This window comes from Xenopus tropicalis, chromosome 2 (assembly GCF_000004195.4).
Source record: "Xenopus tropicalis strain Nigerian chromosome 2, UCB_Xtro_10.0, whole genome shotgun sequence".
Classification (NCBI taxonomy): domain Eukaryota; kingdom Metazoa; phylum Chordata; class Amphibia; order Anura; family Pipidae; genus Xenopus; species Xenopus tropicalis.
In genome coordinates this window covers 73450446-73469559 of record NC_030678.2, presented here as the reverse complement: position 1 = coordinate 73469559, position 19114 = coordinate 73450446, and the positions used below count along the sequence as shown (strand labels likewise).

The 19114-nt window shown below is 39.8% G+C and overlaps 1 protein-coding gene across 2 annotated transcripts; it reads left to right on the top strand.

The window, feature by feature from the left end:
* Positions 1 to 4239: 4239 nt before the first annotated feature.
* nucks1 (nuclear casein kinase and cyclin-dependent kinase substrate 1) lies at positions 4240 to 18214 on the top strand. Of its 2 annotated transcripts, none has more exons than NM_203856.2 (8): positions 4240 to 4789; positions 10364 to 10407; positions 10617 to 10719; positions 10815 to 10870; positions 12857 to 13000; positions 13127 to 13279; positions 13999 to 14145; positions 16237 to 17891. In NM_203856.2, exons 1-8 carry the CDS (start codon positions 4773 to 4775, stop codon positions 16446 to 16448), a joined length of 876 nt encoding a protein of 291 aa, NP_989187.1. In that variant the 5' UTR covers positions 4240 to 4772; the 3' UTR covers positions 16449 to 17891. The 2 variants fall into 2 exon arrangements, with proteins under 2 accessions (NP_989187.1, XP_012813775.1); XM_012958321.2 differs by having other exon boundaries at positions 4507 to 4789; positions 12854 to 13000; positions 16237 to 18214.
* Positions 18215 to 19114: the final 900 nt, after the last annotated feature.

Below are 19114 nucleotides of genomic sequence, written 5' to 3'. Positions count from 1 at the left end.
CTTGGAAAAGTCATAAAAACAGCAACATTTTTTGTATTGTTGACACAAAAGCCAGCTTAAAAAACAAGTTGGTTTTTTTTTACCAAGCCACAAAAATCATTTCTTAGTAAATGCCCCCCTAAGCATAGTAAATGAGTTTGTCATGCTCATGGTGAAAGTTTAGGTCAGAGCTGGCAGCAATCAGACAATCTGAATCAAGCAAGGGGGATGAGGAACCAGAAAATCATTCAGTAACCGCAATAAAGAGAGCACCTAGGAAGATTTACAACTAAGCATTGAACGCTGGTCCTTGGCACCTATTTTTAATCTAGAACCAGTTTGTGGTCTTCTAACATCATCTGATGGGCAGTGGTTCTCTAAAGTTATGATGTCATGGCAATTATTGCCACCATTTTGGATCCACTAGTACAATGAAAACTTTAACAACAGAATTAGCTAACTTTATTGTTGCACAATCTATCACCAATATGCCTTCAGTTTGCAGATTCCTTCAGCATCTGCTGAGCTTTTTTTCATACAGCCTCACACTTTGTCTTAAAGAGCCTTGACACTGACCCCATGATCTGTTCTAAAGTAATTTCTGTTGCTTTGGCAATGCCACCCCTGGCTTTCTAACTTTTGTGTTGTTAAGACTTTGTTGATTTGTTTTTTGCCCATTTTTACATACTGATAAAATATAGGTGTGACCTTAATAATGCAATTTTACAATTGTTTAACATGTTGTATTATATTTCTACCAGGCCTGAGCTGTTTTTCCCCTTTCTTCCTTAACATTGACATGTAAATGCCTTGGATGTCTTACACAAGAGCTCAAATGGGACAAATCTTGATGAAGACTGTGGTATAGAAATGGAAAATATTTATATAGTACTTTTCATCTGTGGGACTCAGAGGACTTTAAAGCAATTGAGGCAGCCATTATAGGGTCACTAACTAGGCTGTAACACCAGAAGGTAAGAGTGACACAGAGTCACAAAGAGTTACCACAGGGAATTGAAGCAGAGTCTCTAGCATCAGATCCCACATCAAAGGCTCAAACTTAAAGAGACAGTATACACCTGCATACACTTGTGAGCACAATGAACACAATAAATAGAACTTGTGTTTAAAATGCATTCTGTTATTTAAATTTAACAATTAAATTTGTTGGCTTTATAAAGCACTAATTTGAACATTTTTTCACTAAACTTCCTCAACCATCTAAATTTATAAACGGAGTCATTTGTTCAGAGTTCCTTATCTCCCTTTAAAAAAACAAACTCCTTCCTACCCTAAAATGCAGCCTTTGAGCATCCCATTATTAGAAGCCTTCACAATGAACAAGGTAATTTGTTTTAGTAATTTCTCCTCTGCTCGGCAGAACCAGGAAGTGCCAAAGTGAAACTGGTTTAATTTTTTTGTGTAAAGCTAGTAATAACAAAAATCATTATATTTAATAAAAGAGAAGGAAAGGTATAGGTAGGGGCAGCAGAGAAAAACAAAGAAGCAGAAGATTTGGTGCTCACACTGAATTGCCCTGGGTAGGTAAAGTTTTCAGTTAACAGGAGCACTGGCCTGGGGTCTCAGGTAAGCTCATCACTGGGGGCAGGGGAGCTGCAAAAAGCTGCTCCTTGTAACTTTGAGCCGAATTTCCGTTTTTTTACGGAAATTCAGCTCTGCTACTACGGACAGAGCAATTGCACTCTCTACACTATCGATGCGGAGGAGCTGTCTTGGGCAGCCCTGGGGCCACAAACGCCCCAACTGGGGGGTGCCTAAAATTTGCCACTCCACCAGTGATTATACCTTTACTAATTTTAAAAAAAAAAACAGGCATAAGTAATTATCATTCTAGTGTCACGTTTTATTTCACTGTACAGTGCACAACAAATTCTGTTTTAAAACCGTTAAATAAATTATATTTTATTCCTTGGGAAACACCATTCACTTCAAAGGGCCAATATCTATTAAAGGAGAAAGAAAGGTAATTGTAAATACAGCCATAAGCTCTGTCAAAAGATTTGTTGTGTCTGTAATTCCTGTGCCAGAGACACACAGCTCTTTCCTCTCCCTCAAGATTGCTAAGAACTCACTGCTGGGGGGAGGAGAGGCAAACGCGGAGCGGGGGGGGTTGGCCACAGTGACAGGAGGACACATCTGGCAGACAGGTGCTGGGGGGAGGAGAGGCAGGCGGGGGGGGAGTTGAGTGTGTGAGCTGGGGGGGAGACACAGAAGGACGCAGGGGGGAGCGGGGGACGCATGCGCAGTAGAGACAGTGAGGGAAAGGGAGTGGGCATCCCTTGTTAAAGATGGCGGTGCCGTTTACTGAAACAAGTATGTAGAATGTACCAGGTGTATCTCTGTAAATCTTTCATTAGGCAAGCCAGGAATATAGTGTTTTTACACAGCAATAGTAGTACTATTTAATAGTGTGCTTAATAGATTTTTACTTTCCTTGTCCTTTAACAGGTATTTTGTAATAAAGCATTCAAAATACTAAATGGTTTGCAGGATAGGGCAATTATTGGGGCAGGGTAGAATAGATTTTTTTACTTTGTTGGTCATACTTCCTTCTTTCCTTTTCTACACATGCCTGTAGCAACCCTGGCAAATGAAGAGAATTTCAAAATTAAAAATAAATATATCTGTTTGCGTTTTTAAAAAAATGGATTTCAATGCAGGATTCTGGAAAAAAAAAAAAAAAGTTTTCCCATGACAGACTTAATTCTACTAGATACTGTTTTTCACCACACTAGATCAATATATTTATTCTGCAGAAAGCATTGCCATACCCGAGTAAACAGCTCTAGAAGCTTTCTCCGTTTGCTTAAGACAGCAGCTGCCATTTGAAGTAGCTTGCAGCTAACAGTTGGTAGCTCAGATCACACATTCCTAAGGGAGGGGGGGCAGGAGAGAGGAGAGAACTGTGCAGACAATAGCCCCTGGAATTAAGGATTTTTCTGAGAAAAAAAGTCAGATACCCTAAGAACATGTTTACAAAAAAGAAATCAGGTGTTTCTTTTGATAGAGGACTCAGTGCAGCTTTTCTGTGAGTGTTTATGGCTGTATTTACATAGACCTTTCTGATAAAGCTTACTTTGGTTTAACTGACTGGTGCCCCCTTCAGCACAAAAGTATTTCCATTTGAGTCACTGACCAGTAGTGATGTGCGGGCCAAGAAATACCATCTATATGGCAACCGTCTTTTGTGGCTTACCCTACACGTCCGGAAGTGACGTCACATTCAGGTGCAAAATCGCAGCTGAAGCTGAAAAATTGTCCCTGTGCATTCGCAAATGCATCAAATTACGTCACCAGACACTTTCTGCGCATGCGTGCCCAAAATTCATTGCAGGACTTTGTGAGACTTCAGCAAAATGGGGAGAATTCTGCTGGGGTGCATGAGAATGGGGGAGAAACCCCAAACAAATGGGGGGATGACAAGCATTTTCATGTCAATACATGAGACATATTAGGCATGAAACTGTTCAGATCCCAAGCATTTATATATCTGGTGGTTTACTCTATGCAATTTACTTTAGGCAATTTGCAGAAATTTCATAAAAACTATTAGCATCAGTAAGGTTTTTTTTTTTATCTGTTTGGGGATAAATTACAGATAAACTGCGGAGTGTTAATGTAAATAGAAAGTATATATTTACACACATTTATTATATAAATAAAAGGAATTTTTAGGCCTCCCCCTAAAGTGAAAGAGAACAAACTAAGGCACAAAATTCCTCGATAAATTTCCACATATACATATATACATATATATATATATATATATATATATATATATGAGCAAATCTAAGCCCGCTTATTTGAAACTGTAACTTGTACAAGGCTTTGTCTCACACGAGATACATTCGTCTTGCTGAAAAAAATGGTGAGTCCCTAGTGGCGAATCTGCAGCTTCATGTCTGACTCGCTTTGGTGAAAACCAACAAGTCAGCTGTATTTTATAAAGAAGGCTGCGCATCCTCGGCCTTTTCTATAACGCCTCAAACAATGTTTTTTCAGTTGTAGTTAAGAAAACGACCTCCATATGTATCGAATCTACTGATTGTGACTCATTGGCGCCGACTCCATCTTCTCTTTTCTCCCTAGGGCTTTTAAGTTCTCAACCACACTTGACTCTCCTCCTCCTGATACCGCACCACCTACCTCTTTGCAAGTCGACCAATTGCTAGGTATCATGATTATTTGAAATGGCCAATTAGCAAGGAGGGTGACCGGAACTATCCAATCAAGAATCTAGGTGGGAGAGCAGTGGGGTAGGCTGCGGCCTTGGCTCAGGGGCTTGAGGCGACGGTTGGGGAGGGGGGATCAGCTAAGTGTATAGGGACTGCGTTAGAGTTAAAATCAAATTAGGTGTAGGTAATCGAAGAAAGGGAAAGCGAAAAAAAGCTCGTTGCGTTGAGAAAAAATTAAACTAAGAGGCAGTCGTAATAGTAGCGCCAACTTCGGGTGTGCGCCCCGCCTCTCTCCCGTTTTCCCGCCTCTTTTACTCCTTCTAGTGACGGCCATCATTCGGAGCTGTCCCAAGGAACGTATTTGATTTTTTTTTTTTAATTTTATTTTTCATTTTTATTTTATTTCCAATCAGTATTTATTTCCCAGGCCTTGCGAGGAAAGGAAAATTATACGACTGGGCCTAATTACTTACACCCTCCTCTATCCATCACCCCCGCCCTCCATAAAGCGGCCACCGCGGGGGGTCTTGTACAAAGGAAGCCGCTCTTCACTCTCTTCCGATTCTCGTTGCTGCTCACTTGGAATCTGCAGGAACAATGTCCAGGCCGGTCAGGTGAGTGTGCTTGTAGGTATTGTAGGCCGAGGCCCGGTACGTTCTATGTATAGTGATAGTGCCCTTGCTATTCGCTAATCTGAGAGGCGGCTGTGTGTAGCGAAATCCTAAGCCAAAACGCCAAAGGCCACTGCTGCCCATCAGCCAGCAGATTTTGCCCCTCAAACCAGATCTGCCGAGCCTCTTTCGCTTGATGTTCTAGGATTTGTAGTTGTACTAGTGGTGGGCTAATGGAGTAAATGGCTATGGTTAACATTCAGCAAAATAATAGTAGCATTTAGGTGATGTTCGTAGAAAAGGCTGCACGGTTCGCTTGTGCATTCCGAAAGAGAGCCCCCTCGTCAGTGGCCGCCTTAGGTTCCCTGCGCTTAATATGCTCCAAACACGCTCGTAGGTTGCACTAAATTAGTGCCTTAGTGAGGACGTGAATGTAAAATGGGACTATAGGGGGACGTGTCTGTGAGGAGTGATTGTGTGAGAGTACAGAGCTGGGTTTCACTGGCACACACGGCATTTCAGCGGTTTAGAAGGCGGAGGAATGGCGAAGAGGGAATACAAAGCTATCGTCGCTTCTAGAGGGTCTGACGTATAATGTATGGGTGTTTGGCATAAACGTTAGCAGGGAATTAGTGGAAGGGCTGCCTGGAGTTATAAAGAGCGTGTAACGTGAGGAGCCATTTAAAAGTGGGAGGAGGCGGAACTCCATGCGTGTGTTTGCTGTGCCCATGCAGCTAGTCGCACCGCCAAACAGAAGCGCGATACGGGATGGGCTTTAGCTCGGGAATAGATTTTTCGGGTTTGCACAAACGAGCCTCATGTAACCGCCATACAGTAATATTAACGCATGTACGAAAATATTGCACTTTACGTACCATTCGGAGACGCCCCCACACTCTACATCATATATACATGGCAACACAGGGCGGGGCTTGTGGCTGCTTCGGGGGAAGGGCACGTGTGTCTAAACGCAGACTGCAACACATCGCATGTGTTTAGTTGTGAACAAAGGGTCGTCTGGTAGGGAGTCGCAAATAGATCATTCATAATGGATATCTATGTGTTTCTCTCTTGTGTTTGGTTACTAACTTGTCACATGTACATTCAGTTATGAACTGTGACTTCTGTCAATATTAAAACAATGTGAATTACTGCCAGTGTGTGTTAATCTGGTTTCTGTTAGTCTGCCAAATAACTAGTAATGTAGGCACTGGTGTAATTATTTTTGGTGATACAAGTTTGTGTATTCGCCTATCTCTGTGTTCTGTGAATATTTGGGTGGATTTTTTTTCTCTACTCCACGGCTTTAACAAGTTGTGTATGTTACTGGAATTGTTTTGCAGACAAGGCAAGAGTGCTTCTCTGAGTGTGTTTGTGTAAAAGCAATATGCTTACTGATATAGGGTGTGTAGGAATGTTATATTTTTCTGAGTTTAAATGCTCATATAATCAAATCAGTGTCATGTTTAGTAAAAGGGTGTGTGGTTTGAGGGGTGGAAGGATGACCTTTTTTTTGTGTTGAAATGGGAAAAAATGATTAGAGCTGCTGTCTTGTTTTATGATTGCAATTCAACCTATATCTAAAATCATTTAGTCACAATGTTATTTACAAAATCTTGTTTGCAGCACTTTAGTATTCTTAATTGCCTAGTTAGGTTTTCTGTGTAAAGAAAAAACAAATCACAGGAGTTTTGTTTCAGGGTTCAACCAGGTATGTATAGAATATAAATAGCCAGAAATAGGGTAACTGTTTAAATCGGGTCACACCTTTTACCCATAAGCCACATTCAAATTTAAGAGTTGGGAAGCAGCACAAGTATGAAAAATGTATATAGGCTACCAAATAAGGTTGGTATTGGTTATTTAGTAGTCCAATGTGGCCTGGCAGAGGAAAGCTTATTATATCGTACAAAACTTGGTTTCATGCGATATTCAGTGCATGACAGCGGCTCGACAAGGCAGCCAATATCGCAAAAAGCTGTGGATTTCGGCCAACTTGTCGATTGTCCAGGATAAAGATTTTGATCTATGTTCAGGGCTAAGTTGTCAGAAGGAGGTAGAATTTCTATTGTTTCTACCTCCATATCTGACAATTCAGCCCTGAACGTCAGTGGAGGGTGGGGACGATCTTCTGTGCAAAAGAACGAAAATTGCTACGTGTATGGCCACCTTAAAGGAGAAGGAAAGGCTAAGTCACTTGGGGGTGCTAAAATGTTAAGCACCCCCAATTGACTTTAATCACTTACCTCGTACCCCGGGCTGGTGCCCTTGTTAGGAGAAAACGGCACCAGCCCGGGGTACCTGGAGCGTTGCGCTTCCTCCTTCGTTTCACTAAGACTAACACAGTAGACGCATGCGCAGTAGAGTGAAAAGCCGACTTTTCTGTTAAAGTTCGGCTTTTCACTCTACTGCGCATGCGTGCGATACAGGAAGGAGGAAGCGCTGCAGGTACCCCGGGTTGGTGCTGTTCTCTCCGTACAGGGGCACCAGCCCAGGGTAAAAGGTAAGCGATTCAAGTCACTTGTGGGTGCCTAACATTTTGGCACCCCCAAGTGACTTTGCCTTTCCTTCTCCTTTATAGGACAATGAAAGGTTAATATAAATTAAAAGTAAGTCTAAAGGCATTCTTAAGTACTTACTGCATATCTAAATTCCCAGATCCCTGCTTGCTTCTCTGAGATATGGTGCTGGCAGCCTACAGCAGTGTGAAGACTACAGTGACATCACTGAAATCTCTCCTTCCTGTAGGCTGCCAGCGGCAGCCTTCCTATTCTCTGAGCATGTGTGTAACTTGATCCTGTCTCCTGTTCTGAGCTACACATGCCCACCAGCCAATCAGAAGCGGATCTGGCAGAGGGGTGGGGGGGAGGGAATGAAACACATGTGCAGTATGAAGCAAGGAGGGAAAGGAAGGGAGAATACCTTTTTAGAGATGGCTGCCTGTTCTAGAAAATGTGAAGTAAGTCTGACTGATTAAATATTTGATTAGGTGAGCCAAAAGTGTGGCGTTTTTACTAAACAATTGGAGGACTATTGGGCAGTATGCTTTTTAAAGGAACAGTAACACCAAAAAATGAAAGTGTATAAGTAATTACAATATAATGTTGCCCTGCATTGCTACAACTGGTGTGTTTGCCTCAGAAAGACTACTATAGTTTATATAAGTAAGCTGCTGTGTAGCCATGGGGGCAGCCATTTTTCCAGCTTGAATGGCTGCCCCCATGGTTACACAGCAGCTTATTTATATTGTAGCTGTTCTGTAGCAAAAAACCCAAGTTTTTTGCAGAGCAACAGCACATTATATTTTAATTACTTTAAGACACTTTAATTTTTTGACTTTACTGTTCCTTTAAATTTTGACTTGCATTCTCCTTTAAAGGAGACTTTGGCAGTGCACCTGTCTTTATGCAACCAAAAGTTGCTTCCAAGCCAAAAGTTCAAAAATAAGCACCTTCTTTGAGGCCACTGGGAGCAGCATCCAAGAAGTTGGTGAGCAACATGTTTCCACTGGTTGGGGAGCACTGGCTTAAAAAAAACATGAGCTCTGTAAACAATCTTCCCTAAGCTGCAGTCTTTTTTGGGCTTTGAGATAAGAAAATACACATTATACAAAGTTGTCTTAACCTATCTGTATACTAGTAATTTATGTTACTACCTTCTCAACAGTCACTACCGATCTTCTTGTTGAGTCAGTGGTTTTATTGTTTTCAGTGCAAGTGCCAACAGTAAGACAGATCTTTTAGTTTGAGTAGTTTAATTATGTTCAGTGCAAGTTCTATTTATTGTAAGTTAGACAGGGGGTATACTACTTTCAAGGCACTCAAATAAGACTAAGCATTTTTAATCTCTTATATTACTCTAATGAAAGAAGAAATGTATGTTCTGGGCACTACTTTTGCAACATACTTCTCTCCTTGCATTCAGTCTTGTTTTGTTTCTAAATTGCAAGTGCAAGGAGCTCAGCTGCTGCTCTTTTAGGTACTTCCTTGTCTGATTTAAAACGCCTTCCACATTTCTGAGCTTTTCTTCTATGTTTGACTGTGCTTCTGTGGTCAGAGGTGTCTATTGCTGAATTTTGATCAGTCAGGCATGAGCATAAGGCACCTCTTTGACCATTATCTGTCAGTGGCAAAGAAAAGAGGCAGAGATTCAGTTTGGACAAGGAAGTAGCAGAAAGAGCTGCAGTTGAACTGCTGTTGATTTAGTAATGAAATAAGACTTAATAACATACTGTTCTCCCTGCATTGTCACAAATTCCAAAACAAATGGAGTACCACAAAAGAAAGATAACATACCCAATATTGTCCTTGTTGTAGTAATTTGTTTGATGTGAAGCAGTCTGTCCATTCCTGATATCTGTACAGTTCACTAGAAATGTCATTTCCAGCCATAATTGTGTTTTTAATGAGCTTTAAGAAACACAGAATTCACCTAACAAAATGCTAACGCACTGCCCCACCCGCACCTAAATGGCAGCAAGATAAGACACAAACTTTGAGCCTGATACTAAAAACCTGAAGGAACGGACTTCATTAGGAAGTTAAAAAAGAAATACAGATAAGGCTCCATGGACAGAGCAACCTGTGGAAATGCGTGTTCTTTAGGGGCTTCGTGCACTGTGCATACTTCTAAATTTACTAAATGTTGGTTTTAGGGACATGTTACAGCAGGCATTTTCTCTGCTGGTGTATGCCAATTTTCTCCATTATATGTAAAATGATGCACCCTTTAGTCCATTTTTTTTTTTTTTTTTTTTTTTTTTAGATGTAATGTGAAAGTTTATTTTTTTTTTTTTTTTCGGCAATACCAAAAATTTGATTTTGTCTAATATTGCCAATGATGCAATCCTTTTTTGGCAGCTCTGTGCCCTGTTATGATCTATACATTCCTCCCCCCCACCCCACCCCAATTTCTCTTGATGGGCAACTTCTTGCAACATCCTTGTCTTCAGATATAATACTGGAACTAATAAGGAGTCTGTCCTGTAAAGTTCCATTATGGCTGTAGCTAATGAAGCTCTGTAAGGAATGCTGCTAGGACTATATCATGCTTAAGGGTGAAGACACATGTGGTGATTAGTTGCTGCAACACTTTAAAAAAAATCACAGACTAATCTGCACAGCAGAAACCCACGTGCACTTAGTCTTGGCGACTTACACAGTACCCTTTTGCGGGAAAGTCGCCACACCCGACTTTTTGAAAGTTTTGGCAACTAATTGCCCCATGTGTCTACTACCTAAGGGTAGTGGTGTGCAAACGACCTGTGTGCCAGGGCTGTGTAGAGCAGTAGGCAAGAATGCATTTACAATTCAAGCCCTAATTGACCCCTATTCAATGTAGGTGTATGCCCAACAGATGTGCAAAATGAAGCTTGGCATCGCTTAGTCCAAGTAGAAGAAAACAATAATACATTCTAAAACTTTAGGTCTGGCTTAAAGTGTATACTGCGCATTCATTTGTTTTGCAAATTAAACGAGAAGTTAAACCAGTAACTAGTCTATCACTTTATGTTTGTCGGTTTTGTTTATGGATTTTAACATGTTAAACACTTTGAAAACCTTTTTAATTTCTCTGTAGGAACAGAAAAGTCGTTGATTACTCTCAGTTTCAAGATTCAGACGGTAGGTGGATGCTGCATCTATCTTAAAGGAATAAATCTTTTGTTTCCCCTAAATCTTAATGGGGGGGGTCTTGCTTAATATGTGCGTGTGTGCATTTAATAACAAGAAGAATCTGCAATTAGTGGAGATGTTTTTCCATAGCCTTCCTTCTTATAGTGTTTTTCTGAAGACTTGTTTTATTGGTTGCAACATTTCTGTTTTTTCTTAAGATGAAGACTATGGAAGAGATTCTGCTCCACCTTCAAAAAAGGCACGTGCATCTTCTAGAGAAGTGAAGGAAAAAAGGTCTGGGAAAAATTCACAAGAAGACAGGTTGGGTGATAGTTTTCTTTGGGATTCTTGGTGGTTATTTCAAAATACAAGATGGTAGTCTTAAATGATATTCTGATGTCATTGTCTTTCTGCAGTGAGGAATCTGATGAAAAGGATACAAAGAAACCAAAAAAGGAAGGAGACTCTGCAGGTATAATTCTGACAGCACTCTCTTAAAACTCTGCAAAGTATCTAAGCCAGCCTTGGCATTTGTCACACCCCTACATAAACTATGGTGCCTTGGTGCAGCCTCCATTGATTTTACAAGGATTGAATCTAATCTAATGGAGTCCATGGCCGGAAAATATAGAGCAGTGATCCCCAACCAATGGCTTGTGAGCAACAATTTACTCCCCAACCCCTTGGATGTTGCTCTCAGTGCCCCCAAATCAGGTAGTATTGAGTTCCTGACTTGGGGGAAAGTTTTGGCTGAATGAAAACAAGATTTACTACCAAATAAAGGCTCCTATAAGCTGATAGTGTGCATAGAGACACAGTGCCCTTTGCTATCTAAACGGCATTTGAGTCCATCTCCTTAAAGGACCAGTAACACAAAGTTAAGTAGAAACCCATTGTAGCCCCCTCTAATAATATCTACAACCAGCACAAATATAAATTTTTAAAGCTTTATTCAAAAATATGGCAGTTTGGCGACCTGCCCCCTTCAAGATTGGACATTAACACTCCATGTCTCTTAGCTGAAAACCAGAAGTCAGTAGCTACAGCGCTAGAGGATTTTTTAGCCTGCCTTGTATTATTGCTCAGTGTGATATATTTCTATAAGCGCTGTAAGCGGCGAAGGCAGCACCTGTTAAGCCACATCTTCTAAGGAACTGCAAAAAATTGCACAAAGTTACTCCTTCACTGCTTGCATCTGTTAAAGAAAGAAATCCAGTCAAGGAGTTCAGTGCCCCTGCAGCCCGTCTCCCTGAACCTAAATGTTAGGAATGTAAAATAAGAGGGAGAACTATTACTTAGCAGACTGATATGCCCACCTAAAGTGGGTTTTATTGTTCTAACCTGATCGTATGGTCCTAGGGAATAGTTGCAGTTAGAGCAAGGACTGCCAGTGCAGTCCTTCTGAAAAGTCAAGCCTGCCAGATCGACATTTGGCTGATTATCGGCCAGATATCTGTCAGAGCAGCATACATGTTTATCAACCAGAACGTTGTTCAACTTCAGGTCATGCCATTAACACATTAGTAAGGGTTGACATGGTAGGGGGAGGCAGAGGGACACATCAGTTAGAAAAGAATATATCTGCACTAGGTTTTAAGTTGGTATAGGGATACGTTCCTGTTAAAATTTTAACGTGTCACTATTCCTTTAAAGGACAAGGAAAGGCTAAGTCACTTGAGGGTGCCAAAATGTTAGGCACCACTAAGTGACTTTAATCGCTTACCTTGTACCCCCGGCTGGTGCCCCTGTTAGGAGAAAACAGCACCAGCCCGGGGTACCTGTAGCGGAGCGCTTCCTCCTTCCTGCTTCGTTTTTCAACGACTAAACGACAGGCACATACGCAGTAGAGTGAAAAGCCGGCTCTTCACTCTACTGCGCATGTGCGCGCGAGCGAAGACGGAAAGAGGAAGCGCTGCAGCCACCCCGGGCTTTTAAATAAGTGCTTTGTAATGGTAAAAAGTAGAAAAATATGGATTTATATATATATATATTTTTTTTTTTTTTTTTTTTTTTTCTTCTTAAAAGGTAGACTCCCTAATTTCAAGTCATATTGTGGTAATTTTAGCAAATGTTTTAGGTGTATACTGGCAGTTAAAGAATAAAGAAGTAAACCTTTTTTTTTTTTTCTATCAGTAAAATTACTCTAAACAGCCTCCAGAATTACCTACCTTTGTCCCAGCTTCTCTGACCTGGTTCCTCAGAAGTTGATAATTTTTCTTTGCTTCCTTGTGCAGAGTGAAGCCCTGCCCCCACTTCCTGTTCATTCTGGAGGCTGTTCATAGTAATTTTACTGATAGAAAAAAAAAGTTTACTTATTCTTTAAAGCCCTACAGAAAAACAGATCTTTTTAAATACGAACATCATGCTCTCCAAAAATAGTAAGACTAAGTTTTTAGTGCATGTTTTCATTTCCTTGAGGCACTGATCATTTTAAATCATAATTTATTTTCACTAGAAGAAGACTTTGGCAGTGAAGATGACTTGGCAGAGGGAGATGGAAAAGCAGATAGTGACTATGAAAGTCCAAAGCGTAGTAAAAAAGGCAAAAAACCTACCCCTGACAAGAAGAGAGCCTCCAAGCAAAGGAAAAGATCTGCACCAGGTAGGTAACAAAATGATAGTTGTTAATTTCCTGGGGAGCTAAATACCTAATATGGCAGCTTCATAAATTTTATTAAATTGCTGAAATGTTTTCTGAAATCCTGTTTGGATTTATTTCCTTCCCCAGATGACAGTGATGATGAAAAGCAACGTAAAAATGTGAGACAGCAGAGGCAAGCAGCATCTAAAGCGGCTTCTAAACAAAGGGAGATGTTAATGGGTGATGGAGGCAGTGAGGATGAAGAGCAGGAGGAAGAAGATGAAGCACAGTTCCTGGAAAGTGAGTTCTGAACCACTGGCATGAATTTTCTGTTTTGGTTTTTTCACCAGTGAAGAAAACGGATTTCCCCCCTTTCTGCATTGTGTATGCGTGCAGTGGCAGCAATGTAGTCTGAAATCTGCCCCATGTGCATGATGACAGGCAGACTCGAATGTGCCCAGTGTGTGCTGTGACATGCTGATTGCCGTAGAACTTTCTACATGCGACATTAGCGTAAACACATGTAGATTTAATATGTGGTGCTCATCATATGAACAGCAGGATGTTTTTTTTATTAAAAATAATACAGCTTCCTGCTGTGTGAACATGAGTATTCTCATTAGATGTAATAAGTTGAACCTCTAGTTTATAAGACTTGTTTGGCAAGCACTAAATATTTCTTTAAATTAACCACAGCCCAAACATGCCTAAAAGGCGCTCTCCTGCTGCACATGCCTTATGCATGACTCTCCACAAATATTATTACAACCCGGTAGACCCCTTTTTAGTGTTTTAATTTCTATTCAACCTTAAAGGTGTGGCTAGCCATGAAGGGCTTTTTTTTTTTTTTTTTTAAGAAAGGGCATTATCCATGGAATTCTTACATAGGGCTTGGTGTTCAGTCTGACCAAGACTAATGTGTTTATTTCTCTAAACCCTGAAAGATTAACCTTTTAGCCTTCTGCCACGTTTCTGGTTTAAAACTTTTTTTTTTTTTTTTTTTTTTTTTTTTTATATAGAGGATTCTGGGAGTGATGAAGATTTCATGGTAGAAGATGATGATGACAGTGATTATGGCCGCTCCAAGAAGAAGAAAAAGATTGTTAAAAAATCTAAACCAGAAAGGAAAGAAAAGAGGGTACCTAAGCCCAGACTAAAAGCTACAGGTAAGGAAGGGTTATAAAGAGTTTTGGGGACTTATGTAGCTTACTAAAATGTAGCTTACTAAAATGTAAAGTCTGTAATAGCCTTATCCCTTTTTAAATTCTATATTCCCCCCCCCCCCCACCGAATAAACAACAATTTGTACATATTTATATTTTGCTGACTTGTGACTTGTGATTTTATGTATTCAAATGATTTGTATGAATTAAATTATCCTAGCTAAAAGATTAGATATTTGAAATGCAGAAACTGTATTTCTAAAAGCCATTTTCTTTAACCATACCATCCTTAATTGGTCTAACCACCTACCCCGCAAGCATTGGAGTGTTGTATACTAGTATAGTATTATGGGTGGCCTGCGGGCCTCCTTCATTGGATATATTTATATATAAATGCAGAGAATTTGCTCGCCAGTCAATTTCCCGCTTGCTGAGAATCCGCCCCATGTTACATAGCCCCCTCTCAGTACTCAGGGATGCACAGAATCCAAATTCTTTACATATCCAAGTATAAGTGCATGAAAATATGCAAGAAAATAGTGCTATCACCCAGGTACAGATGTGAAAACTATTAATCACACAGCTCTGAAATATTTTTATACTAAGGTTACACAACGTTAAATGTTTTTTTTGAAGTTGTAAGATATGGTTCTCCAAGTTTATGGTGAAAACACAAAAAGCATTCTGGTTAAGATGCCAACTTTAATAGTCACCATATTGGTGCCCGGAAAACTGATTTTTTGCAGCATGTTTCTCGTCTTGGTGTTCGATTTTACTAAGTATAGCTTAGGAAAGAAAAGGAAGGAACAAATAACCAATTATTGCTGTTAAACTACTTTTCTTGCATTCCAGTTATTTAGAATAGGGCAGTCAATTTCTAATTTTGAATAAGGTATGTTTGAGAGTTTGCGGGGGAGGTGCTTATGCTTATCCTAAAATTAAATGTCAGTGTAGTGGGGTTGCAGCAGTAGTGATCTGTTCGGCTTTTGCCAAAGCGTTTGATGCAGTGCCCTACAAATAGCTTTTTTTTAAACTAAGGTCTGTTGGTCTTAGTAATGTTAAGTTGATAAGAAACTGGTTACGTGATTGTATATAGAGAGGGTGGTTCATTCATTTCTTGGAGTTAGGAGTCTAAGTGGGGTTCCACTGGGTTCTGTATTGGGTCCACTTAAACTTTCGGTCATGAATGACTGAGGGTATTGTAATTAATGTATCAATGTTTGCAGATGACACACAACTTTGTAGCCTAGTTAATTCCATCCAGGATGTGTCATCCTTTCAGCAGGATCTTGAGAAATTGGCAATTTGGGAGTCTAAGTGGCAGATGAAATTCAGTGTCAATAAACGTAAGGGCAAACAAGGTTTTGAGCTGTATTAAAAGGAGTTTAGATTTGAGAGAGAAGAGGCTCATTCTTTACCCTTACAAAGCACTTGTAAGGCCCCGCCACATGCAGTTTTTGGTCTCCAGTGCTAAAACGGGATTTTAGAGGGTCCAAAGAAGGGCAGCTAAGCTGTTTAAATGGTATAGAAATATGTGCAGGATAGGGTTGTTTTATGCTGGAGTAGTCATTAAGGTGAGATATTGCCTTGTATAATAATGACCATATATGCTTTAATGCTTTATTTACCAGTAGTTGTTCAGCAGACATGGAGGCATCTAGGTAGGAAGGAAGGAGGTCCCAATATTTATTTTTACAGTGAAGCTGTGGAATTCTGTCCCAGAAGTGGTGGAACTGGCACATACATTAGACAGCTTCAAGAATGGGGTTCATGGCATTTTAGCAAGTAACAAAATACAGGTTATTGAAAATAGCTGTTCGCACAAAGTAGTACAAAGCTAATACAGGAACTGGTCAGATTGCCCTCTTGGAGCCAGTAAGGGATTTTTTCTTTTAGGCAAAATGCAAATAGCAGGTAGGTAGTTATCATACAGATATAAAATGCAGAATTTGATGGACATGTGTTTTTTTTATTTTTCAATCTTTCTCTTACTATGCTAGATTGAGTTAAAAATAAGGATAAGTTGATTTTATTGCAAAAAGTACTTAATGCTTATTTCTGCCTACAAATTACAATACTTTTTCTTTATTGCAGTAACACCCAGTCCCGTAAAGGCCAAAGGAAAAAGTCGCCCTGCTGCTTCAAAGGCTCCTAAGGAAAAATCTTTATCTCCCAAAGCAGAGGATGAGGAAGAGGAGGATGATGAGCCAGTGACGCCACCACCAGAGAAGAAGTCTACCAGTCCACAACAGGAAAAATCTGGAGATGATGTGTCTGATGAAGAAGCTCAGTCCACTGAGGACTAGCACCTTTCAGGGTGTGTGGGGGGGACTTGGGGTGAGGGTGATTGTTGGGGAAATTTTATTAAAAAATACAAGTTAAAAAAGAAAAAAAAGCCGGTTGGGTTAAGATCATGACTTGGGCTATTGCTTGACTCATGCACCTCCAATGCTGTCTTTCATTTCTGTTTTAAGAGTTACTTGCAGTTTCTTTTTTTTAAATATTATTTTAACCAGCAAAAGGTGAAACATTTTTGCCATTTTTGGGATTATTGATCATTGTTCCCATTACCTGTCTGAAATAAAGCCATGCACATTTTTAATAAGTTGCATTGCTGAGATGTGTTTGGTGGGGGGAGGGGATGGCAAATGGATTTTATTTGGCTTATTTTATTTTTTTGTAAAATGTTTTCGTTAACCTAAAAAAATGAAATTACCTCTTCTATTCGTTAGACCCTCAGCAGCTGTTTGTTCTTGTTCCTACTGCCACTGCTGTCTAATTTCCTATGCACCAGTTTACTCACAAATGATCTTTAATCCCATGACACTAATGGATGATTCATTTGAATATTTTATTTCTAAGTGCATCTTCTTTTGTTTGTTTAAGGAGTATAATGGATTCTGTATGGTATGTATTCTTGCATTTTATCACACTTTTGCCACTAGCCAAATCTCCGATCTTTCAGCCAAATATTGTATGGTCCAATGTATTTTTGTTTTGGCTGTGACCTGTTCTCTGCTGCATTCTTCGTTACATTGTGGCAGTAATGTAAGATATAATCCTATACTCGTTAGGGTTATTACGGTTCAGCAGCAGTTGGGTGTTCAGTTCAGACTTCTTTTGTTTGGTCCAAACCTCCCATACCACTTCCCATTGCCTTTAAAGGAAACAGCCTGACACTGCTAGTACAGGCAGCTAGAAATTCAGCTTGTATTCAGGCTGAAAACTACCTGTACTGGCACTGTTGGATGGGTTTTCATTAAAGTCCATGAAATGTAGTTCTCTGCTGCCTGAAATATAACAGCAGAGAACCTTCCCTGTTTGACATAAGCCTAAAGCTGTTAAGTAATGTGTGTAATCTTTAGCAGCAATATTGTTTGGGGATGGGGCTGCCCACATCATACATTTTTGGTGAGTAACTTAAAGGAACAGTAATGGTTAAAAATGACTGCTGTAATGTAACTGCCACATTACATACAAATGTACTAGGTTATATATCAAACCTTTTAATCTGTCACTTTTGAAGAAAAATTTATGCTTGTGATCTTTCCTGCAAGAGTTAAACTAATACTGGAGGCTGCTTTAAAAGTTGTACCTTTTACAAAAGAATTTCAGTTTTACTTTTTCATTTTAAAGTAAAGGATTGGTATTTCATTTTTATTAAACTCTAGTATGTGTCTGAGTGCGTTAAGGATTTTATTCCATCAAAGAATAAAATTTGGCGACTTTACTGTTCCTTTAACCATGAACTGTCAACGAGTCTTTCCTTTTTTTAAATTGTAATTATGAGTGAAACTTGGTTTACAAAGTATCATTGCAGTGAAGCCAAAAGAACTGTGCTTTGTCACCTTTGTACCTTTAGTAGCTTGGTGAAAGAGAATTAGCTATTCAGGGATTTAAACTAGATAATTCGAGAAATCCATTTGGTAAAGTTTGAATCCACTGCGCAGGACAGGAACTGTGGTCATTATCTGTCAACTGAAATAGCTATATGAGTTATATGATGTGGTTTCTGTGATCAAAAGCTAAAAGCTTGTTCCAATGAGAAAATAAAATTTACATTGATTTTCAATTTTTTTATTATAATGACCATTCCCTATACTTGATCCTAAAATAAAATTAGATCCTTTCCTGCGCTAAAACAATCCTATTACTTTTTAGAATTCTTTTTTTAGTAGGTTTAAAGTCTGAATATCCAAATTACAGAAGGACCATTTATCTATTAGCAGATTCACAACTCTGAAAAAGCGCCAACATATTCTGCAGCGCTGTAAGAGGGTTTATACATAAACAATTACATACGAACAACCACTAACAGAGGTGAAGAGGGCCCTGTCCAAAAGGTAGAGAAGGGGTTGAGACACAGGGTGTTGAAATAAACAAGATTATAATTAAATAAGGTAAGAGATGTAGCACACTGAAGTTAATGACCGTAAGCTTCTCTAAATAAATTGTTTTTAGAGGACAGAAAGATTGAGTGAAAGTCAGACAGAATCTGCGTGAGGGCCGCAGCCTTTGCAATGTCTTAAATGCAAGTGTCTGAGCAGGTCATTAGATAAGCATAACGAGCGCTTTGGAAAGTGTCTAGAGCAGCGGTTCTCAACCCTTTGGGAGTTGAAGGACCCTTTCACAGGGTTCACTTAAGACCATCGGAGAACATGTTTCTGATGGTCTTAGGAATCATTTTTTGGTTGGGGGGTCACCTCAACATGAACTGTATTAAAGGGTTGAGAACTGGTCTAGAGAGAAATTCAGAGATATAGGGTGGGGCAGTGTTATATACTGCTTTAAATGTGAGGGTAATAAGTTTGAACTTAATTCTGGATGGTAGTGGAAGCCAGTGCAGGGACTGTCAGTGTGGCATGGCAGAGGATAAGCAATTGGAGAGGTATATGAGCCAGGCAGCAGTATTCATTATGGGCTGGAGAGAGGACAATCATTGGAAGGGAAAGCCAATTAATAGTTAAAGTAG

Bases quoted from the DNA above. Each gene is read 5' to 3' on its own strand.
- nucks1 (XM_012958321.2), top strand. The intron at 10,871-12,853 runs GTATAATTCTGA...TATTTTCACTAG, and splicing joins AAAGGAAGGAGACTCTGCAG to AAGAAGACTTTGGCAGTGAA. The intron at 14,146-16,236 runs GTAAGGAAGGGT...TCTTTATTGCAG, and splicing joins GCCCAGACTAAAAGCTACAG to TAACACCCAGTCCCGTAAAG.